Here is a 24,761-nt window from a genome sequence, read left to right as displayed (position 1 = left end):
CAGCGCCGCGTCGCTGTCGAGCGCCGACCAGGCGGTGCCGCAGCCGATGGCGCCCGACGCCCAGGTGGAGCTGTACGGGGACGTGGGCGGCGGCGCCGTCGGGGACGTGGAGGAGATGGACGGGACCGGCGCGGTGCACGCCGCTCACGGCGACTGCGAGAGGTTCATCGATGGTACAGCCCCGCCCCGCCGCCGTTGTCAAACACGCGCGCCTGCTTGCGTGTGCGTGCCGAAACACGCGTGTGCGTGCCGAAACACACGTGTGCGCACTCCCGCACGAGTGCACGCGCGCGCGCACACGCAAACACACACGTGTACACTCACGGACACATACAAAATGTGTCTTTAGTTTGTTGTCTTCCCCCGCCCTCTGCCGTACCTGCCGACTAGGACGGTTGACTACGTACGATGCGAAAGAAGTTCGAAGTTCAGCATACATACATTCATATAAAGTTAAAGGTCCCCCGTGTAGCCTTAACAGACTGTTGGAGCCAGTGCTGTTAGCGAGCACCTATGAAGGCCGGCACGGCACACTTGGGTTTGGGCGGCCAACGCCACGCTCGGCCACCTTTGTCTCTCCAGTGGCGATGTTCACACAGCCCACCAGGTACTCATTTGAGGCCGAGTCGGCCGAGGGAAACCCAGGACCGGTTCAGATAATCGTCACTGGTGTTGGCCGTGAGCGAGAATTGAACTTAGGTTGGCGGTTTCGTAGCGCAGCGCGCTAACCGCGACACTACCGCTCCCCACGCACAGACGCACGCACTCAAGACGCGTACACACAAACGGAAAACGGCATACATGCGCAAAAACCAGTCTCCAACAAAACTTGCATCCGACTCTTCTCCCTTGCACCTCCTAGCCGGCTGCGACGACGACGACGACGAGGAGGACGACGACGATGACTGCGATGAGGACGCCGGCGACGTGGTGCACACGCTGGAGGCTGACGCTGACGCTGAGGAAGAGGAGGTGGGGGGTGAGGAGGAGGAGGGGGAGGATGAGCAGCAGCAGCAGCAGCAGGAGGAGGAGCAGCAACAGCAGGAGCAGACGGTCGGCGACGACGACGGCGACGTCGGTGGTGGCGGCGACGACGATGGCGGCGAGGAGGTGGCGTTTTCGTCCCCGCTGCTGGTGCTGCGCGAGCGGGAGGAGCGCGAAGAGGAAACGTGCGGCCGCTGGGAACGCCGCCGCAGCAAACCGGGACTCCTCTTCGAGATCACGAGCGACGACGGCTTCAGCACCACGTCGCACTCCATCGACGGTGACGCTTTGCAAACCATCCGCCACCCGCCTGGACTTGTCTGTTGCGCTCGGCGCAGTGACACTCCGCACCGGCCAGGTGGCGCCGGCCACCGCTCGCTGCACTATAAACGATAAACTCGCGGCAATGGGGTTATACTCTCCAACACACCGGTGTGCTGAAGTCGCAACGAATTGGCACTTCTTTTTTACGTGACAAACCTTACTAATTGGCTGTGTCGGGTGGTGGCAACCAAACACTCGAAACCAAACACCCGAAACGCGTGATGTTGATTCTGAATGTGGAGGGATAAACCAGAGTTCCCAAGGAAAAATCCTTGCGACTACAGGGAGAGAAACATGCAAACTCCAAAGGCATCAGAGTCGGGATTTAACCCACGACCTCCTGTATACCAGGCGAGGTAGTTGACATCTCACCACCGTGAAATCCCTATTTTTTAGCAGGATGAAAACCATTGGTTTTATTGAACTCGCTCGCTCGTTCACCCACTCACCCATCTCGTCCGTCATCCTTGCCTCGTCTCTCTCTGTCTCCAGTAATTACGTCTTAAGTCGGTGAGTTCTTCACCAGTCTCCTAAAATTGCGTGCCCGTGCGTGTGTCTCTCCATGTCTCTCCGCGTATCTCCCCGTGTCTCTCCCCGTGTTTCTCCCCGTATCCCCGCTTGTCTCCTTCACGCGTCTTGGCATCTCCGCCCCCCGTACAGAAGCGTGGAAGGCCGTCACGGACCGGGTGCAGGAAGCGCGAGCCAACGCTCGCATGAAGCAACTCTCCTTTGCAGGTGGGATCCTTCAAACTGTGAAAAAACTGTGAGAAAAAGGGCTTCGTAGCTCATCGGATTTCTCCAGGATAAATAAAGTTTCTGATTCGGAAACCCCCCTCACTCCCCCTCACACCTCCCCTCATCCTCTTATGACCCCCACCCCCCCTGGACCTCACACCACCCCTCCCCCCGAGCCCTATCACGCGCTGTTTACTTGTACGTTCATTGCTTTGGCAAATTCACCCAGAATGCACTTGATCTCATGAGATCTCGGAAGCTAAGCTGGCTTTTTGATCAGGTTTTTAGACATCCATAATAGACAACATGTTTCTTTGTATTCAAACACATAAAAAGATGTATATATTTTTTTTCTTCCACGGAATACAACTGGATTCTACTTTGCTACATTAACTGCAGGCGACTGTCTGGTTTTGAACACACGAACTCTGCAAGTTTGAGCTCAGGGCTTTGATCTCCGAACCGCCCAGTCAGCTGACCCAGCAATGCGTGTCTCGATATTCATGGTCTCTCGTGGCGATTTGTACAATCAGCGAATTTCTGTAATCGCACTTGAGCGGGGCGACACGAGTTCGATTCCCACTCGCGTCCAACACAAGTGGCGATTATCTGAACCGCTCCTGGGCCTCCCCTTGGTCGACTCGGCCTCAAATGAGTACCTGGTGCGATGTTTAAACGTCGCCACTCGGAAGACAAATGCGGGCGGGCGGGCGTGCTGCTGGCCACCCACCGCCTCGTGTGCCGTTCCGGCCTACTCAGGCACCACACGCTAACGGTACTTGTTTCCCAACAGTCTATGGAAGGCTATTCCGGGGGGGGGGGATCTTTGTCTTTGCTTGTGCGTCAGGTGTGAGCGGCGTGTGCATGCTTGGGCTGGCTCACCACGCCGTCATCTACCTCATCGAGCAGCTGGTGGGCGCTCACGCGTGCCGGGGATACAAGTTCTGCTTCCACCAGCAGCACGAGGCGGCCGAGCTGCCGCTGAACCCGCACGGTTGCGCGCGCGCCGAGGTTTACCAGCGGTACGCGCCAGCGGGGGCTGTCGCCTCGTACACAAATGCGACGAGGATTTCACCTCTCGGATAGAGCCCCGCTTTACAATAAGAATGTACGGATGTTTGTGTGTGTGTGAGCTTCTTTCGCGCCGTACGTAGCCAACCGTGCTAATCGGAGGTGCGGGGGAAGGACAACAAACTAGACACAAAAATGCAGTCGGAAAGAAATTCGTTTCCAATCGACATTTAAAAAGTGCATAGCCTCCAGTGGCAAAAATCATAAAAATTCTTAAATAGTCATTATTTAACACTTAGACTTTCGCGCCCAGTGTTACGTACTTTAGTTTAAATCGCGTATGGGTATAATGATTAACGGTGTTGATTATAATAAAATGTACGTCTTGTGAAGAACAATCGATTGTCATAGAGCCGACGGGTTATAATCTACCATCCGGGGCCTATGGGATAACCGCTGAAAGCAGGTATCCTCTATGGTTGCAGTCGACAGTTTGTCATTCCGTCGGGGATAACAGAGCGGCATCTCCCGCCACAGGCAATCGTCCTTCGACATGTTCAACTTCCTGGCGTCGCAACATCGAGCTCCTCCGCCGTACAACCCCCACGAGGAGGAGGAGGATGAGATCCAGCTCAAGTCGGCTCGGTTCGCACGCCCGTGGCTCATGTTCGCCTGCTCCCTTGCTCCCTCCCTCGCTCGCTCTCTCGCTGTCCCTCCCTCCCTCGTTCCATTCACCCATCCCTTCCTCACTTACCGCTTTCCTCCCTCTCTCTCTCCTCTCCATTCTTTGTAACCTCAATACCAACCCTCCTGCCCCCCACCGCCCCTTCATCCATTCCTCTTTCCCTCCCTCCCTACATCCCGTCCGCTCACCCACTCGCCATCGCTTACCACCGATTTGCTCGATTTCGCGGTTAAAGAACTTGTCGCCGATGGAGCCGGCTGGGTGAGCAGTGGATGTTGCGATGCCGTTTACAGTCGTGCCACCAGTATGGATCTGCCCATGGCGATGCGCTTCCGCCACCTGAAGAAGACATCCAAGGAGGCCGTTGGCGTTTACCGGTAATGGCGAACGAGCCAACTTTAGACACACCACCGATCATCTCCCCTAATCGTAACGAAACAGCCAAACTAGAAACTCGTCTCACGCTCCGCACTCGCCACACCGGCCAACCTGACGCTATGACCCTAGCCCTAACAACACTCACCAGCTGGGCAGTAAACATTTACCCCTAACCACACGAACCGCAACTAGACATTAATCCTCTCCAACTGTAGCCACACGAGCCAACCAGACACTCATGATGTCCACTAGCTCTAACCACACCAGCCAATTGAACTCTAACCCTAACCACAGAAACCAGACAGACACTAATCCTTATCCCTCACCATAATCACACGAGCCAACCAACCAGACACTCTCCCTAACCATTAACCCTAGCTATACTAGTCAAGTATAAACTATCTTTACCTATAATCATAACCATACTAAACAAACCCTGTCCTTCACTTTGTCCCTTACCACGCTACTAATCAGACCATCGCCTTACTAGGAAAAAAACAAACAAACCCACACAACCGGCCTGTAGCGCTAACCCCCACAAATTCTAGCCCACCTCTGGTGCTCGCATGGCCCCTTTTTTCACTCTGAATTTGTTTTTTACTTTTAGTGCTCTCAGCAGACCTGATTGGTGTGCGCCTACATACGCGTGTGTGTGTGCGCGCGTTCGTGTGTGGTGAGCGGTCGTGTAGCGGTTGGCACACTCCGCTACAAACCCCCGGCGACCCAAGTTCGATTCCCGCTCACGGCCACCACCAACACCGGTGACGATTATCTGAACCAGTCCTGGGCCTCCCCTAGGGCGATTCGGCCTCAAACGAGTACCCGGCGCGGTGTGTGGTAAATATCGCCACTGGGGAGACAAAGGCGGCCTGCATAGGTGCTGCTGCTCGCTAACAGCACTTGCCCCAACAGTCTCTTAAGGCGATACGTGGTGTGGGGGGGGAATCTTTGTCTTTGTAGCTCTGCCATACACGGGCGGGGCCTGTTCTGCAAGCGCAACATCGACGCCGGAGAGATGGTCATCGAGTACTCGGGCATCGTCATTCGCTCGGTGCTCACCGACAAGCGGGAGAAGTATTACGACAGCAAGGTGGGCGAGAGCGGCACTCTCCGTACGACGAGTCGTACTCTTGGGCTCCGGCTTGATTCCCACTTGCGCCGCCGGCGTCAGGAGATGAGGAGTCTTTTTGTTGCAATTGTTGAGAATCGGAATTCGAATATTTCTGGAGACTGGAGGGATACGATGAGCTCGAAGGCTCTTTTCACAGTTCCTTCGTGATAAGCAGTTCTGTGGATAATCTAGATTTGAAGCTTTCGTGACTGCAAGGATTCATACTCTTAGTTTTTTGGTAATGTCACGTAGGTAAAAAATGAAATTAAAATTAATAAAAGTAATAATAGAAAAAAATCACGACGTTTCGGAGGCAACACAAGTCTGTGACGGTCCCACCTGATGACGGAGACTTGTGTTGCCTCCGAAACGTCGTAGTTTTTTTAAATTATTCTTTTATTTCTATTATTACTTTTATTAATTTTAATTTAATTTTTTACCTACATGACTTTACCGAAAAAACTAAGAATATAGTTCTGTGCATAGACTGGTCACCATCATAGAAATGTGGAATTTCCACCATTGTTGGCTCTCAAGCAGGAATGCAGTTGAGCATCGACAAATGTCTGTGTGCTTTGTCTTTGTGGGCCAGTGTGACATCTTTATATATTTATATATTACGTGGTATTACCATTGTGACACGAGGTGCTGCAGTGCGTCGTCCCGTGTTATAGAGCGGCCCTCCGGAAGAAACAGAACTGCTCCTGGATTCGCTTCCAATGCCCTCCTATGCAGACGAGAGGCAACCGCTGTCTCCACTGCCGTCCTCACGACTGTCCCCGCCGCTCTCCCCGCCGCCATCCCCCATCGCAGGGCATCGGCTGCTACATGTTCCGCATCGACGACTTCGAGGTGGTGGACGCCACGATGCACGGCAACGCGGCGCGCTTCATCAACCACTCGTGCGAGCCCAACTGCTACTCGCGGGTGATCGGCGTGGACGGCGCTAAGCACATCGTGATCTTCGCGATGCGGCGGATCGCGAGGGGCGAGGAGCTCACCTACGACTACAAATTCCCCATCGAGGACGCCGGCTCCAAGCTGCCGTGTAACTGCGGCGCCAAGCGATGCCGCAAGTTCCTCAACTGAGAGACGCTGAGCCGTACTTGCACCGCCTCCCCCCCCCCCCCCAGCGCATCCCTCCCCACCCTCCCGTGTCCGGCACGAGAGGAGGGACGGACGCGTCTCGCGGAAAGGGGGGGAGGAGAGAGTCGCGACGGTATCGTTGGCGGCGGCGCCGATCGCCGGATCGGACGACCGGGTTGTGCGACCGCGACGACGACGGAGTTGGTCGGGGACTCGATGGGAGAATTGAAGTCTCACGTCCGTGTGCCTCGGAGCTGAGGGGCGGCGGCGGCGGCGGCAGCGATGGACCCGCCAAGCTCTGTACGAACTGCCCCCCCATGTCTTGCCGGTTTGAAGCACGGGGCCGATTGATTTTTTTACCTGGGATTCAACCGGTTGTTCCCGGCGCAATGTGCGCGAAGCTGGCCCGTGTTGGGTCGTGACCTCTGTGAACCTGGCCACGCCGTCGCGTGCAGAGGTCACACGTAGCATATGACGTGGAAAGCAAGAGCTCAATTTGAGTCACGCTTCAACGATGATGATTTAAAAACAACAACAACGAAAAAACACAAAAAAGAAGAAAAAAAACACCGCGGCACGTTTATGTAGCATCCCGTCAACGGATTTTGGAAATTTTGTGGATAGTGTGTGCTCGGTCGTTGACAAAATCAAATGTACTCGGACTGAAACAGTACTCGCTCCTAACTTGCCGGGATGTGTCGTGGTAGGGTCGCATACCTTGCGGACCGTGCTGAGTTTTTTTAATTGCATATATATATTTTTTATTCGTTGGGGTTGACCATCGTCGAAATTCGTTGCCCTTGAGTGACCAGCCGGCCATAAGGCCCCCGCACCGACTTGTCCGGTTTGCCAGCACGGTAAAAAGTAAAATTCCGTTCCCTTTTGAGAGGAGAGCACTTTGCCGCCAAAATACATTTGCGAGATCTCGCCCCCCATGCAACTATTTGCAGCGAGTTAAACAAAAAAAATGTCCCCTTGCCAGCGGTTTCCACGTGCTGCTACCGCCACTGCCACCACTGCAGTTCGTGTCCACGCGAAATCACGACCGTGTCGTGCTCTGCACGTTTGCCAGTGGGGGGGCGATGGGGGTGTCCAGAGAGTGACCATTCGATTCCCACCCCCCCCCCCCCCCCCCCCTTTGAATAAACCAAAGCGTGCCGTCTGCCGTACGGGGCGGACGTTAAAAGACTTGGCGACGCCATCGTCGTCACTCGCAATAGTCGATTCGTTGCTTGTCAATTGTCAAGATCCCAAGTACTAAATTTTATATATATACGCACAACTAAATTGTGATTTAAAAAAAAAAAATGTACTGTCGTTACGTGACTGCGGCACTCCGGGTCTCCAGTGCAAAATATCTCGACCACGTTCTTAATTGGCTTTCAACCCGTTTGACGAAAGGGACTTTTTTTTCTTTCTATCGGTCCCCATAGGTCCGTGGCGAAAAAGCCAAGGATGTTGTCGCGTGGTTGGCATGGGCCCTAGTGCAGGCATTGAAGTGGGCCCACCTTGTACAACCTCCTCTTAGCCCGGTACCTGTGCACCCCCCTCCATCCCGTGGGACCCCACTGCAATTGCAGCGTTCGCGTGCGAGAGGTTATAAGTTCCCATCCCGTCGAAGGGGGGGATGGGGGCGTTGGCGTGGTAGAGGCAGCCTATTGTTCCTCCGAGGTTGACGAAATGTAACGCCGCTTCTATGACATTGAAAAGCAGCGCTTTTTTTGGGAAGATTGATCACTGCCACAAGGTTACAAAACGTCCACCAGTGATTCGGGCTCCAACCGATTGGGGGTGAACCCTTCTTGAGAGTTCAGGAGCGGTTGTACGGCACGGATCTGTCGCCCGCGTTTTACCCCGGGGGTGAACGCTGCGAGCCTTGTAAGGGGGGGAGGGACCGGTGTTTTTTCAGGCCACGGAGCAAACCATGACGCCACGATAAGTGATTATTGTTGCTCGCGTAACCGGGCACCGCAACCATTCCGTGGCGTGCGTGAAACATCATACGTCCGTGCATTCTTACGTTGAGCCGAGCGAGCGAGATAAGGGAAGTCGCCCAAGGGAGCTGGGGAGCAGAGAGAGAAAGAGTTTGCTCGCGTGTTTGTGATGTGCCTGTTTTGCACCAAGACGTACGTAATAAGTGGGGTGCGCGTGAGCATCGAAGGCAGGGCGGGACACGCATTGTAATGTAGATGCCTGCCACATGCGCTGACTACACACGCTTGCACACTGATGCATACGTACATATACGCACACATGTACAGGTCTGCATACGTTCACGTGTACATCCCACAACATGATCATAATGCCCATATACACACATTCAGATATACATTCACGTGAATATAAAAACCATGTATGTATGCAGACTGATATACACACACGCACATGTCTGCATAATGTATGCATACCACCTAATATGAATGCCTACATATAAGCATACAGAGATATATAATACATACACATATACGTGGCACCTAACACTGTTATACTGTTTGTTTATACGTAGACTTATGTGTAAACATACTGCACAAAATTGATGCTATCCACTTATATAAATACGTGTGTACATAGCGCCAAAATTGGATCCAAACATACCCAAGTAAGTAAGTACATAGGCAAATACACAAGTAAATAAAGGCACATAGAATACACGTGTGTGTACAATTTAATACACAAATATGAAAGTCCGATTATTTCCAGGTGTACATCAGCTTGTGTACAGCCCCATATGTACGCAAGTCTGCGTACACATATGCGCCCTAACACCCGGGTACACATACTGAGGTTGCCGTGATACAGCGATACCACCGCATGTCATACGATCCACTATTATCGTTTCGGTCATTTGGCAAGATATTGTCATAACGTGATAACCGTTGGTCGTAAAAAAAAACTTATAAATATTTCAATTCCTGATAAAATATTAAACGTGACAACGATGCGGTGGAGTTCACAATGATGATTTAAGTTCTAAAGGAAAGCAACCGGCCCCCGTTAAAAAGTTATTTGTAGAAAGAAAAATAATCCGTCCTTATTGAGGGCACACACGCCGATTGTGTGACGTTGCCATTTTTCTGACAGCGTGTGTGATTGTTGTTAAGGGCGTCACGGTGCCGAGATGTTAACTCCCTCGCCCGGTATACAGGAGGTCGTGGGTTCCATCCCGACCCTGACACCTGCTGTATATTTGGAGTTGGCGGGTTCTCCAGGATTTTTCTCCGGGTCCTCCGGTTTTTCCCTCCACATTGAGATTCAGCGTTTACGCATTTGGAGTATTTGGCTGCTATAAATGTCCACGTGATGACAAGCCACTTAGTTGAGCTATAATTTGTGGCCAGGTCGCTTCTGAAAAAAAAGAGCTGTTATAGCTCAGTGGGCCTTAGTGGGTAACATTTTTTTTTTATAAATTGTAGTTGGTTATAATACTTAGCTGGAGTGAACTGCAGATGATTAACCTTTCAGCCATCCTTAAAAAACAATAAGACCAAAAAAATAGGTACACAATTACGTTATGGAGAAACCGAGCTTTGCGGTAAATGGAAATCGTAAACATTTGGTGTGGAATTCGTCTCGTGAAAATTAACGATATTACAGCAGGCCTTGCTAACTCATACCCACATAACACAGACAAATGCACCCCGCCCCTCCCCTGTAACAGCACTTGCCCCAACATACCCACATCTACCCGTACATACAGGGATGCATACGTACATCCAGATACCAATTGGACTACTTATGCACTCGCCCATGTACGATATGTTAGAGAAGCTTATGTACACGCACATTTTACTTGCGCAAAAATGACCACATGGCCATACGCACTCATACTTGTGGATTTAGTGAACGCGCATAAATACGCGTGTGCTTTGCAAACAATAAACATTCACACACGTGTAAAATGTAAATACACTTGCATGTTCCGTTTCAACACATGTTGCACACGTGCTTATGCACGTACACGCATACATGTACACGTATACATACACATGCAAAACGCACGTGGCAGGTGGCAGGTTTCCTGGATGTCGCGTGAATTGAGAAAATTAATACCAAGCTGTTACAATAGAGCGAGAGAGAGAAAGTGGGGGGGGGGGGGTTGTGGGGGGGGGGAGGGTGCATGGGGGGGGGGGTTAAGAGGGGGCAAGAGCCCCCCCCCCCCTCGATTTTGCTGCAAATTAAAAAGAAAAAAATTACGTATATAGCAAACTCTACCAAACCTTACTTTCGTACATGAAGGCGTTTATAAGATTTACATTTTATATTAACGGTTTCGCTAATTTCGTTTTTAAAATTTTTTGGGGGGTAAAATTCCCCGTTATTTAACTGTTGCCTTATGCTGTTGTGAATGCGCGTATGGGGTTGCGTTTGTGTGTGCGCGTGTGCGTGCGTGTGTGCGCGGGGGGCGGTGGTGCGGTGGTTCGCGCATTGCTCTGCTATCCCAGCGGCGACCCCCTGGGTTCGATTCGCAACCGTGTGGACAACGTAATTGGCAAAGCGGTTTAACCTGAACCTGTTCTGGGCCTCCCCTCGGACGACTCGGCCTTAAATGAGTACCCAGTTCTGGTGTGTAGAACATCAGCACTGGGGGAGACAAAGGCGGCCAGGTGTGGTCCGAGCCACACCAGCCTTAATGCCTTAATAAGTGCTCGCCCACAGCTCTTCACCCAACAGTCTGTAAGGCTAACTTGGGGGATCTTTGTCTTGGTGTGTGTATGTTTTCTTCTCTGTGCGTGCGTGTGTGCGTGCGTTGGAGTTTTTTCATTTCGGGATTTTTGTTGTCAATGGACACTTATGAAATGTTAACAAACTGCAGTGAAATTATGAAAAACGGGTTTTTCTCTCCCATCATCCAAAACAAAACTTGCAGCAAAATCATGGGACAAGCGATAACTTTGAACGTCGTCACTCGTCGTATCTGCGTTTGTCCGTCGTCGTCGTCGTCCGTGTACTAAGTTGGTCGCTGGGGTTTTTTTTTTAGCGACATTTTAATAACCGTAGATGTGTATTTAAAATTAAAGTAATGACAACAAAAATACAGCGATCACTAAAGGCGGACGGGTAAGTTCTTTTTAATAAAAAAAAATAGTGAAATGTAAAAAAAAATGGAAAATAAAAAAAATACCCATACTTTTTAGAACTAGTCGTCTAAACCTATAGGGATCGTTCGTGAATGTATAATTGTGTTCTCGCTTGAGGCTGTGTTTTTACAGTACTGTCATGTTGAAACAGAAAAGCACTAACAAGGATACCAGTATTTGTGGTCCTATCTTTTGTAAAAAAAAAAAAATCTTTTTTGTCGAGTCGGTCTATCTTGTGCTTTATATTATTATGCAGTATTATTATTCGTATAAACTTGGAGAGCCCTATAGAGCATTGTGTCTTGTTGTTGGTGGTGCTGGTGAAAGAGTGTGGGGAGCGGTAGTGTAGCGGTTACTGCGCTACGAACCTGGTGGATCCGTGTTCGATTCCCGCTTACCAGTGACAATTATCTGAACCGGTCCCGGGCTTCCCTTAGGTCGACTCGATGCGGTGTGTGAACATCGCCACAAGGGAGACAAAGCCGGCGGGCGGGGGGTCTTTGTCTTTAACAAGTACCCCCCCCCAGCTGTCCTGAAGCCCCACGCATGAGCCTCCACCAAGACACAAGAGGCTGATGGCGACTCCACTTGAAGAATGGCGATGCAGTTTCACTCATCTGCGGGTCCTCCTGTACCACACGAGCCCATCTCCTCCGCCGGCCCGTGCCGCACCTGTGCAGCCCAACCCTAGAGAGGGCTGCTTGGATCTACAGGAGCCAGCGGTTGGCTACCTACGGTGCCGAAAGAAGTTCAACATACGTACTACCAACCACCTTTGTATTTCCCGCTGCTGACAGCAACCACTGCCTCCCAACCAAGGTACTCATTTTATACCATTGGAACCTCATTTGCCAGTAAAAAATATGATAATTGTTTTTTTTACCCTTCTATCTGGCAACAAAACTGACACTTTTTTTTACAAGGAGTCATGTTTGCATAGACCACAATACCTGCAGTCCTAATGCAAACAAAAAACATAACTGATAATGTGCACTGTCCTTGAAGTTGATTGGTCCACACCCGAGACAGCTTTCCTTAGAGCCTAGTCATACGTGGTTTTGGACCAGATGACGCCAAAAGTCTTTGAGTTGTGCGCCTTTTGGCGTCATCTGGTCCAACCCATGTGAGACGAGGCTCTAAGGGAAAGCTGTCTCGGGTGTGGACCAATCAACTTCAAGGACTGCACATTATCAGAGTTATGTTTTTTTTTTACATTATGACTGCAGGTATTGTGGTCTATGCAAACATGACTCCTTGTATAAAAGGTGTCAGTTTTGTTGCCAGATAGAAGGGTAAAAAACCAATTATCGTACTCATTTTATGTTGGGTTGAGCGTTGGACGTGATTCACCCCCATTGATCCAGGATTTCTCACGGTAGGATTTCACATGTGAAGGATTTGGGTTTTTAAATCCTTTATATTAAGTTCGCTTGCTTGCGCACTTACGACCGTGCAAATCTTTCGGTCGTTTTTTAACCCACTTCCCGTGATCCAATCGAGCTGACATTTTGCACACAGACTCGTGGTGCGTGACTATTTTCGTGAAATTTTTTTTCCTAAATTTTCAACATTTTAGGAAAAAAAAAATTATATTTAATTACCAATTGCTTAATGGTGGCAGGCAATCATCTGACCCATAGGTGGCAGCCATCTCAAGCCAGAGGACGAGAGGACTCTAGCCTCCACGCATATAAAGGATTTATAGTGAAAAACGTTGTTTTTACGGGTTAATTTTTTTTGTAAAGTGTTCTTTAACTGTGTCCGTTTGTATTCTAGGGCTAATTGCTGAGACATGCATTTGGCGGCGTCTCCATTGGTCCTGGCGACCCCAAGGGGGAGAGAGGAAGCCCAAAGACTTGGTGGTGGGAAATTTCTAAAGCTCGACTTTAAGAAACAAATTGTTTCGTTTTAGTCTACCGGTGTGCTGCAGCTGCGGGATTCCGGCAGAGGGAATCATCTGGGGAGGGTGGAGCGTTTCCCCGCCGCCTTGCCAACGAATGACACCCCTGAATCTTTTAAACGCGCGCGGACGCACCCAGCCAAGGACTCGAGAGGCAAGATCTTAACGTTTCGCCTTCAAGGCTACACTTTATTGCTTTCAACGAAGCATCTAAAACGATTATGAAGAATTAAAAAAATAGGGGTGAGAGTTTACTAAGCAACCTCCATAAACCAAACATCGCTCACATCATCATCATCGTCGTCGTCACAGCTGCATTAGAGCCAGTTTTAACATTTTAACACGAAAACAATGCAACCCGTGCCTAATTAATTGCGTTTTATCTTACCGACTTAACTCGATCCAGCTCACATTTCCCCCCCCCCTCTCCCGCCCCCATCTCCCGTTTACCTCCCATCAAGTACGAACGTGGTTTCTGAACAGAAGGAAAATATCGCGCAGATTTAACTAACTCGCTCGTCGCGTACATTGAACTAACTCAAGGCATTGAGGACTTTGCTTTGCAACCCTCGTGTTAAACCGCCACGGCACGCGAGCGCTTAAAACACCCCCTACTACAGCCCCATATCCACTCTGCAGGGCATCGATTAATATCGACTAATATCGATTTTTATTTTATTTTAATATCGACATACAGTACATGTACACACACATCGGTGGCGGAGTGGTTAGCGCACTGCGCTGTGAACCCGGCTACCTGAGTTCGCATCCCAGGCCGGAGCCAACGGCAGTGTAGGGCGAGCGACATCTGAAACTCGTCTCGGGCAAACACCTTTCATCTCACGTTGCGCTAACCAGCGTGGTGAAGTATGGTCAAACAACTCGCCCATTCATCCTTCAAGCAAGCAATCGAGGCCTTCACCCGGCAGTGGGTTGACTAAGAGCTTAGTCATCAGTATTACATAGACACGCATGGAATGTGCGCGCTTCTTGGATTTGGTTAAGCAGCAAGTGTCGTCAAGAGTTCTCATAACGCATCCAATCACTAAAGGCTGCTACATATGTGACAATGGTATAAAAAAACGTGGTTATCGAATCGCCAGAATTAATTGAATTGTTGATGTGAAACTTTACACCCCCCCCCCCCCCCCAGCACTCATTCTGAATTTAAGATAAATCTAATTCACTCTTGAGGATTTTGTTTTTGCGTCTCCCAAATCCAAAAGTATTTGAAGATCGAAGCGGCCAGCGGTCTCCGTGGACTGCCCAACGACCAGAGGCGCCCTGGCATTGTTGCAAGTGGGGGAGATTGTGAGCCTGGTTTTTTGTTGTTTGTTACATACGGCGATGGATATGGGAGAGAGGGAGAGAGACCGTCCGGAGAGGGTGCCACAAAACCCCCACGTGGCCTCAGCCAAACAACAAAGCAATGCGGGTCACCTGGGAATAGCACGGGGTGGAGCAGTTGGCTTGGGCTGGTGGAGATGGTGGGCCAAGAGATGGCAGAGAGAGCAAATACATTCTTGAATCAATCTGTGCGGAGCTCTGAGCGCGAACCCCCATCCTTCCCCTGGTATTGGGCGGTGGGTTTTTTATGGTTTCCTCCAAACATGAAGCCATGCTCTGTATTGAGAGATGTTAACTACCTCGCCTTGTGTACAGGAGGTCGTGGGCTCGATCCCAACTCTGACGTCGGTATTTGAGAGAGTTTGCATGGATTTCTCTCCGATTTTTGCCTCCACGTTTATAATCAACGCGTGTTTAGAGTGGTTGGCCGCTGTACATTTCCACACGGCGATGAGCCACTTCGTTGAGCTATCGTTTGTGGCCAGGTCGCTTCTGAAAAAGAGCTACATCGCTCGGTGGGCCCTTTACCTTGTAAAATAAAAACAATAGTTTATAGTTTAGTCGTGAATAAGTCCGTGCGGAGCGCTGAGCGTGGTTGGTTTTCTCAGAGTTTTTGTTGTTGTTCTGGTTTCCTCCAAACATGGAGCCATCCTCCGTATCAATGGGATTCACGACCAAACATTCCCAATGTTGCAGTCACGTCTCGAGACTCCGCGTGCGACCGTTTGTTTTAAGAGCGGGGGAGGTGGCGGGCGGGGGGAGGGAAGTGCGTCTTATAATCGAGAAAAAAAATCAGCGTTGTCTCCTCCAACCTAAAAACATACATTTAATGTACAGTGCTGTGTCAATCCACTGCTGGATGAAGGCCTTCGCCATGTCTTGTCGGTCATGGGGGTTGCTTGACCATACTTCACCACGCTGGTCAGTGCTGGTTGTTGCCGGGCAGGGGGATGGGATGGGGGGGGGGCAGGATCGGTTTTCAGATAACTCGGGTACACCGGGTCTGTGGCGCAGTGCGCTAATCGCGGCACCATCGCGCCAATTTTACGACGATGTAAAGTGTGCAAACCATGGTATGAGCAACGGTTTATTTATGATGGCCAATTGCCCTTTAGTCATCATCATCACCACCACCTCCCACAATCCTGTGATGTAATCATCCACCCAGCAGCTGCAGTCATCATCATTACTACCAGCCAAGGTCAATCCACTGCTGGATGAAGGGTTCCCTCCATGCCCATGTAATCGTGTACCCAGCGCCTGTAGATGAACTGATTTTAAAAATATATTCTTTGGGTATTTCGGTAAAGCCACGTAGATAGAAAACAAATTACGTGGCTTTACGGAAAGACCCAAAGAATATGAATTCCTGCAGTCACGAAAGCTTTAAGTCAAGACACGTAGGTAAAAAATTAAATTAAAAGGCTCAGTCCCTTTTACACGCACCTTTACATCATCCACACCTAGTTTGCACAACAAAGGCTCATTCCTAACAGCGTCCTTCAGCCGCACCGAACCTCACAACAATAATATGCAGGGCCTACCTTGGCTCCTCCCACCCTCAACCAATATATATAAAAATACGGGTTTCTTGGAATTTCTCTCACTTGATACAGCAATCGTGCTGTGACTGTTCCACCTGAAGACGGAAGCTTGTGTTGCCTCCGAAACGTCGTGATTTTTATTTTACTTTAATTAATTTTAATTTTTTACCTACGTGACTTTACCGAAAAAGCCCTAAGAATATGAATCATTGCAGTCACGAAAGCTTCAAATCTAGAATTTAAGTCAAGAGTTTTCGATGTCCGTCTCCTCGACGCGTTCCGTTCCTTGGCTGCTGCTGCTGCTGCTGCCACTCTGTTGCTACCCTTGTCCACCTCGACCATCGTCCCTTCTGGACATGGCACCTCTTGCCTAAATCCACAAATTGCCGTCCTTCGTCCTGTTTGAGAGATGTCATTAAAGTCACGTAGAAAGAAAATAAATTAAATCAAATCAATTTTCTTTCGACGTGACTTTACCGAAAGAACAGAACGCTCCAAATCCAGTTTAGATGTCATTAACTTTCGTATGATCTCCAATCCACGTGTCTCTCTCGCTCTTTCTGTCTCGATGTAATTCCTTCATGTTTTTGAGAGATGACATTAACTTTTGTATGATCTCCAATCCATGTCTCTCTCTCTCTCGCTCGCTCTCTCTGCCTCCATGTAATTCCTTCATATTTTTGAGATATTTCATTAACTTTCGTATGTTCTCCAATCCACGCGTCTCTCTCTCTCTCTCTCGATGTATTCCCCAGCGGTGCATCTGCCCGTGCTTCTTTGCGAAAAACGTCCGGGCTTTTTATTGTTTGTTCGATCTCCGATTTCTGTTCACGGCTCCGCGGTATCTCTGAACGGCGTTGTCGTCACAGCCCCGGGATAGTAGGATGCATGAAATTACTCGAGTGAGAGTAATTGTACAGTGCAGGCTACGAAGCTCAATTTCACGACCTATTCACCGGTATTGCAATCGGCTAGTAAAGTAAAAGAGGAGGGGTGGGGTGGGGTGGGGGGCGCGGTGTTTCGGGGTCGGGCTGGGGAAACATGATAACCCACAGACCCTCACTCTCCAGAAAGCGCATGCCCTTTGTTGAGAGGCGGTGGATTAATTGGATGAAACGAGCGAATTAAGTTCATCGTGCGACCATCTGTGTGGACATAATAGAATAACAGTCGATTGTGAAGCGTCCTAATGCAATTATCTTGGCTAATCTTCATATACGTGCTGGAGCTCATCGAGTCTTTCTTTTTTTTTCCAGGTCAACACTCAACCGTATAGCATTTAGTTGGGGAGGTGGGGGGGGGATACCTGCCATGACATCAAACGCCCTCGACATAAACACACGCGTTATAATCACAAACATCCAATTGTGTATGACCCCGTCGACCGTTGAGGCTAGGTGCTGTTAGCGAGCACCTATTAAAGCCAGCACGCACGCACGCACTCGCACATACAGAGGGGAACGCTCCTTTAAGGCGACCGTGCTGGGACGGCTCGGTACAGGTTCTGTAACACCACTCCGCCGCTGGTGTTGAGCCATGGCCGTTTGTTTGTTACTTGGTGTCACCGGGATCACAGCGCTGTGGGTTAAATCTCTCCTCCGCCAAATCCCCACCACACAAAGACAAATATCCCCCAGTTGGGGATAGCCTCAACAGACTGTTGGGGCAAGTGCTGTTAGACAGTAGCACCTATGAAGGCCGGCACCGCGCACTAACGGGGGTGGCCAGCCAGCACCACGCCCGGCCGACTTTGTCTCCCCAGTGGCGATGTTTACGCACCGTGCCAGGTACTCATTTGAGGCTGAGTCGACCTAGGGGAGGCCCAGGGCCATTACAGATAACCGTCACTGGTGTTGGCCGTGAGTGGGAATCGAACTCAGGTCGCCGGATTCGTGCGGGAATCGAACTCCGGTCGCGGGGTTCGTAGTGCAGCGCGCTAACCACTATGCCGCCGCTCACACATCCTAAACGCCTTACATGTTACCGGCGATACAGACACACACAGATGCACATACACCCCCCCCCCTCCCTTCAGTAGAACAAGTGCCAGACAGGATGGATGGATTAATAGGCCGGTCAAGCGAAATGTTTCAAGCTGGAGAAAAAGGTATATATACCTGTGTTAAGGGATGCAAATTTAGGGAGGCGAGAGGGAATTACTGTCACCGAAAGAGATCCGGAGTTTCATGCGGAGCGACAGCCCAGGCGAGCTTCCACGCAGCATTTACTTGGCCGACGAAGAGATAATGCCGCTTAAATAGATTGGAAGTGACACTTTCGCTCCCAAAGCCGGAGCTGGCCATGAGCACACTTGCCCAAGGATGGGAACTCTTACCACCCAATCCACAATTACCAAATGCCCCATCATCATAATGTTATTTAACACGTAGGCTTTCGCGACCAATATTATTCATAATATAGGTTTTTGGGTCAGATCGCGTTATTTATAAATGGGTCGTAACCCTCCACCACCCGACACGGCCAAACAGTAAAAAATGTGTCACGTTTTTTCAAAGGACAAAATAATTGACTTCTTTAGCCCACCGGTGTGCTGAAGAGAGAATCAACAGCATTTTTAAATTTGAGTAGTTCGACGTTTCGCTGATAATTACAATCAGCTTCATTGGGCAAGAATTCGTAGTGCAGCTCGCTAACCACTATGCTGATTGTAATTATCAGCGAAACGTCGAACTACTCAAATTTTAAAATGTTGTTGATTCTCTCTTCAGCACACCGGTGGGGCTAAAAAAAGTAAATTATTTTGTCCTTTGAAAACGTGACACATGTTTTACTGTTTGGCTGTGTCGGGTGGTGGAGGGTTACGACCCATTTATAAATAACGCGATCTGACCCAAAAACCTTTATTATGAATAATATTATTTATTTGCTGATCGATTATGTTAATCGCTGCTTAAAAGTATCCCCCCCCCACACACACACCATATACACACGCGTATGCAAATTGCTCCAACTAGGGGAAAATCCGTGACCCTTACGAATAATGACATCCATCGCGTCTGAGCAGTATCCGTAAACAAGCAAATGTAATGCATTCACCGTTGTAAAGTCCACAGCGAAGACGAACATCGCGTACTTGCAAAGAGGATGTGTCCACGGTAACGGGATTACACGCGATCTCTCTGCACACAGAGTTTTGCTCCATGTCCTGGATTTCCCGTGATGGGCCACCTCTCTATGCAATAGACGTCCCGGGAAATAAAATAAAAGCATGAAAGTCCTCCCGGGACATCATATCAGTCCTGGTGTCTGTCTCAGTTGTGCGAGCGTCAGACCGAATCAACGCAACGCATTCACACGTAATTTTTTCCTCTTCTGCTATTGCAGCGTTCTTCACTAATTACACTGGTAAAGACACTTTTTCTGGCATAAGGTATTCCAACGGTTTTAAGGTAATTTTGGGGTGCTGATTCCAAATCTGGCATCAGTTTTTTTTTTGAGTGAATTTCGGGTAAAATCAATGAAAATGGGGTATGCCGATAGCATGAAATGAGATGTGATATAGCAAATCTGAGATCAGATTTGGAATCAGCACCCTGAAATTAGTCTAAAACAGCTGCAAAAGTCCAGGCCAGAAAAAAATGTTTTTTGTTGTTGACCAGTGTTATCAGAGGTTGGGGTGGGGGCACTTTTGCCGATCAGCCATCATTGTCAGGGGCCGCCACACGTTTAAAAACATTGGGGGGGGGGGGGGGTAGTTTGACAGCACGCATGATGATGGGGGGGGGGCGGTGCGTCAGGTGATCACACTAAAGGCCACCATCAGCAGGGTCAATCAGTGGCCGCGCGGGCCTTGCAAACGAAGACCACTGTGCGTTTGTCCAATCAGAGGTGGCAGCAGCGCTATGACGCGGGACGTGACGACGATGGTCACGTGACGTCCGAGCCGTCTTGCACATCATGTCCACCGCCGATGGCTGAGATGCCAGCAAATCGTAGCAAGAGGCCGCCGCCGTGACGTGAACGTACACCTCCGGAAGTTCGACGCACGCGTTCTTCGTCCAATAGGACGTCACCTCTCGAGTGCGGTGACGTCAAGTGGTGGGCACTGTGACGTCGGCAGCGCAAGCGTTGGGTAAAGCGGAGCTGGGTATTCAAGATGGCGTCGGCGAGTGGAAGCTCATGGCCAACTGTAATGGACGTGGTCATCATTTTGTGAATAATTGATGTGCAAATTTTAATGTATTTATGGGCGCGTTGATTACTTACACAAAACGTTCGCTTTTGCTTTTAACAATTTGTACAAGAGAGTGGTTACCGTGAATGTTCTAACGCATCGAATCGCCGCGTCTAAAATGGTCTCGCAATTCCGTTACCGTGGCTTCGCCCATCGCATAGCCACGACCGTTCACGCAAAATCCTTCAATAAAAAAAGTTTTACACGTTCAAATTCTAACGAGGACAGAACAGGCCACAACTTGCGTTCAAAGTTTAAAACCAGACGCTTGTTTTTGTGTGTGTTTAGGCAAAAGGGTGCAAATCAATTTAACAGTCATCAAGTAGCGGCGTTTCTTTTTGTTCCCGCGTTTTACAACGACGTTCCACATCGACGTTCCACATCGACGTTCCACAATGACGTCCCTCAGCACGTGTTCATTTCTCCGCTGGGCTACCGGCGACGGCACTAATGCAACGCGCTCAGGGGGCCAACTCGGCGAACAAAGCCACCTCGGCACCTTTCCGCGTGCGCTCATCCGACAACAAAAACCACCACCCCGCCACCACCAACATCGATCACATCCACATCTCCCACACACAGCAGGAGGCCGTCCATGGGGGGGGGAGGGAGGGGTGGGTGGGTGGTCCGGGGCCCAGTGCTGATCCCAACACGTGGGCCTCCCGACGCCTTCAAACTAAACCAGAAGTATTGCAAGTGACAGCGTGAAGTCGAAGATCGGTTAGGGGGCGCGGGCAAAGCGCGGGGCCCAGGGCGATCGCCCCGGTTTGCTGTGTAGCCTATGGCACGGCTCTGCCCACGTATCATCCACTCAGCCACCTCGCCCCCACCTCCGCTCTCCAACAAGCCCTCCACCGCAACTTCTCCCGAACACCACATTCACACAGCCTCGCCATCATCGCACATAATCATCGTCGTCGTCATCATCAAGGACCACATAGACAAAAGTGTCACACACTAAGCTTGGCCCGTTCTTGTTGTTTTTGTTGTTGTTTAATACCAGGGGCGGGGAGGCGGGGGGGGGGGGTTAAGTGAAGGTGATGACGACGAGGTTTTGTTTTCTGTCGCTGAAAGGAAAAGTACTTTTGACAATTCAGCCGAGTGGCTTCGTTGAGGAAAATTAAGGAACGTCTTAGACATACAAGGCGCAGTCCTGTGATTATTTGCTTACTCCACTGCTCACTCCACTGCATGTGTGGCGGAATTTCCAATAGATTGGGTTCCAGAGAGCCCCCTCTCGAGGGTTTTGGGCCTACTCTCCCATGCTTGCCAGACGTCTTGGAAGAGGTGGGATCACGCTCCACTTTACCCCACCCTACACGCGATCTGTCGATAGACTCCGCTGTGGTGTACCCAGGAGTACTGCTGAGTTTGAGGTCTATAGGGACTCGGGGACACTTTGAGAAGCCCATTGTTTCAACGCTGCCAGACCGGCGACCTCTGCATTGCAAGTCCAGTTTTATCACCATTGCACCACAGCAGCATCCGGCCTATGATAGGATCAATGTATTAATCATCTCTAGCACGTTACTATATGGGCCCGATTCACTTGCCTAACATTTGTTGATGTCTCCGTCATCTCCGGTTATCAAGCGGTCCCGGGGTCACAGGATCGGAACGGTCCCGGTGTACCCCGTGAAGCTTTTCGAATGTTGAGGTTTTTGAGACTTTTGCCCGCTGTTTAAAACCTCCTCCTGGCCTCGTGCTCGCAACTCATGATCCAGGCAAAGGGCGGAGCAGCGAGGAGCCGAGTCAGCAGACGAGTGGGCGGGACCTGTGAGATAGTGGCAGGGGCCTGTGAGGTAGTGGGCGGGGCCTGTGAGATAGTGGGCGGGGCCTGTGGGATAGTAGGTGGGGCCTGTGAATAGTGGGAGGTGCTAGTGGGTGTGGTTATGCAAAAGTAGGTGGGGAGCGGTGGTGTAGCGGTTAGCACGCTGTGCTACGAACCCGGCGGCCTGCGTTCGATTCCCGCTCACGGCCAACACCAGTGACGATTATCTGAACCGGTCTTGGGCCTCCCTTAGGTCGACTCAGCCTCAAATGAGTATCTGGTGCAGTGGTGTGAAGTAAACATCGCCACTAAGGAGACAAAGGCGGCCGGTCGTGGCGTAGGCCACCCAACCCTCGTGTGCCATGCCGGCCTTTATAGGTGCTCTCTAACAGCACTTGCCCCAACAGTCTGTTCAGGCTATACGGGGGAACTTTGGCTTTGGGGCGGACAGGGAGGGGCGACCCGCTCAGCACGTGTCCCAATTGAGTTTCGCGGAATATATTTGGTAGCCTCAACCATTACCATCAGTAGTGGAGCAAAGGTTGATGGATTATTTTTTTGGGGGCCATTCCGGAAGATGCGAACCTGACATTCTTTCCGATATTTACTCTCTCTCTCTCTCTGAGTGCAAGTCGGCCGAAACATCAAAATGATCTCGCCCCATCAGCGACAAAAATAACCGTGCCCTCTTTTTGGGCGCGATGTACTTAAGCCTGTTAATTATTGCGCAAGACCACTCAGCAGCAGTAGCAGCAGCAACCACAACACCTTCGTTCGCGCACCCACGAGCGTCTGACACGGGACGCGAGATTTCGGTGCAGGGGGTTGGTCAAAGCGTTTTGGTGGGAAGTGTGAAAGATGACCAGCTCGAGAAGACGGTGTCCACAATAACTCATTGTCGCGTCTCTTCAATTGCAAAGCTGTCAACCCCTTGTCAGTGCGCTACCTTATTACGCACCAATTTAGACCGTATTGGTCACACCGTGCTCCTTATAAATCTCAACGTTCATCTTACGATGTCCCATCACAGGGGAGAAACACAAATAGACAACATTGGAGTCTACGGGAGACTTTAACATTGGAGTCTGTGTGAGACTTTAACATTGGAGTCTATGGGATACTTTAACATTGGAGTCTATGGGAGGCTTTAACATTGGAGTCTATGGGAGGCTTTAACATTGAAGTCTATGGGATACTTTAACATTGGAGTCTGTGTGAGACTTTAACATTGGAGTCTATGGGATACTTTAACATTGGAGTCTATGGGAGGCTTTAACATTGGAGTCTATGGGAGGCTTTAACATTGAAGTCTATGGGATACTTTAACATTGGAGTCTGTGTGAGACTTTAACATTGGAGTCTATGGGATACTTTAACATTGGAGTCTATGGGAGGCTTTAACATTGGAGTCTATGGGAGGCTTTAACATTGGAGTCTGTGTGAGACTTTAACATTGGAGTCTGTGTGAGACTTTAACATTGGAGTCTATGGGATACTTTAACATTGGAGTCTATGGGAGGCTTTAACATTGGAGTCTATGGGAGGCTTTAACATTGGAGTCTGTGTGAGACTTTAACATTGGAGTCTATGGGAGACTTTAACATTGAAGTCTGTGTGAGACTTTAACATTGGAGTCTGTGTGAGACTTTAACATTGGAGTCTGTGTGAGACTTTAACATTGGAGTCTATGGGATTCTTTAACATTGAAGTCTGTGTGAGACTTTAACATTGGAGTCTATGGGATTCTTTAACATTGAAGTCTGTGTGAGACTTTAACATTGGACCAATTTTTGGTCAACCCTGCACCCTTATAAATCTCAACGTTCATCCTACAAAGTTACATCACAAGGGAGAATCACAAACAAATGGACATAACACATTTTAGTTTGCCCGTATTGAAACGGCTGTACGGCGGACGGACCTGAAAGCGAAATTTCCCTTTACGGGGTAAACCGCGTGGGTTGACAGCCACGTAATCGCCTCGTGACCGTACGAAGCAATACTCGTGCACGCCCTCGAAAAAGGTTGTCGACATTTCGATCACCGAAGTCCTCAAGAGCCGTAATTTTAGCCAAATTAAGTGACCAAACAAAATTGTGATGCATTTGTTGTTACAGTTATTGGTGACCGGGGTCGACAGCATTGAACTACTCTCAGGAAAGGGGGGGGGGTCTGAGTTTAATCACGGACGGCTAAAACTCAGAGCCAAACCCACGTCCCGTTCTCAAAATAGTTTGACCTTGATAATTGGATTTTTACCCTTCTATCTGGCAACAAAACTGACACCTTTTTTTTACAAGGAGTCATGTTTGCATAGACCACAATACCTGCAGCCATAATGCAAACAAAAAACATAACTCTGATAATATATGCACTGCCCTTGAAGTTGATTGGTCCACACCCGAGACATCTTTCCTTAGAGCCTAGTCTCACATGGTGTTGGACCAGATGACGCGAAAAGGCGCCAGATAGAAGGGTAAAAGACCAATTATCATATTTTTTTACTAGCAAATCAGGTTCCAATGGTAGTTTGGCCTTGTTTCGTGTTTTTTTGTATGGAATTATAAACGCACACACAACACAGTACATATGCAGTACGTTGAGCCAGGGTT

The 24,761-nt window shown here is 49.7% G+C and overlaps 1 protein-coding gene across 1 annotated transcript in view; it reads left to right on the top strand.

Moving 5' to 3' along the window:
- The window catches only part of LOC144728497 (uncharacterized), a 57,657-nt gene extending 47,628 nt beyond the window's left edge, over window positions 1-10,029 (top strand). Inside the window, exons 29-36 of the mRNA XM_078607986.1 lie at window positions 4-173; window positions 863-1,264; window positions 1,969-2,043; window positions 2,891-3,065; window positions 3,592-3,699; window positions 4,033-4,116; window positions 5,078-5,207; window positions 6,042-10,029. Of these exons, the coding sequence (XP_078464112.1) occupies window positions 4-173; window positions 863-1,264; window positions 1,969-2,043; window positions 2,891-3,065; window positions 3,592-3,699; window positions 4,033-4,116; window positions 5,078-5,207; window positions 6,042-6,317 (1,420 nt within the window). The 3' untranslated portion in view covers window positions 6,318-10,029. The remainder of the gene's footprint in view (window positions 1-3; window positions 174-862; window positions 1,265-1,968; window positions 2,044-2,890; window positions 3,066-3,591; window positions 3,700-4,032; window positions 4,117-5,077; window positions 5,208-6,041) is intronic.
- Window positions 10,030-24,761: the final 14,732 nt, after the last annotated feature.

The sequence above is a fragment of the Lampetra planeri genome, chromosome 29 (genome assembly GCF_965212315.1).
Source record: "Lampetra planeri chromosome 29, kcLamPlan1.2.h2, whole genome shotgun sequence".
Lineage (NCBI taxonomy): Eukaryota > Metazoa > Chordata > Hyperoartia > Petromyzontiformes > Petromyzontidae > Lampetra > Lampetra planeri.
This window is presented reverse-complemented; position numbering and strand designations above follow the sequence as displayed.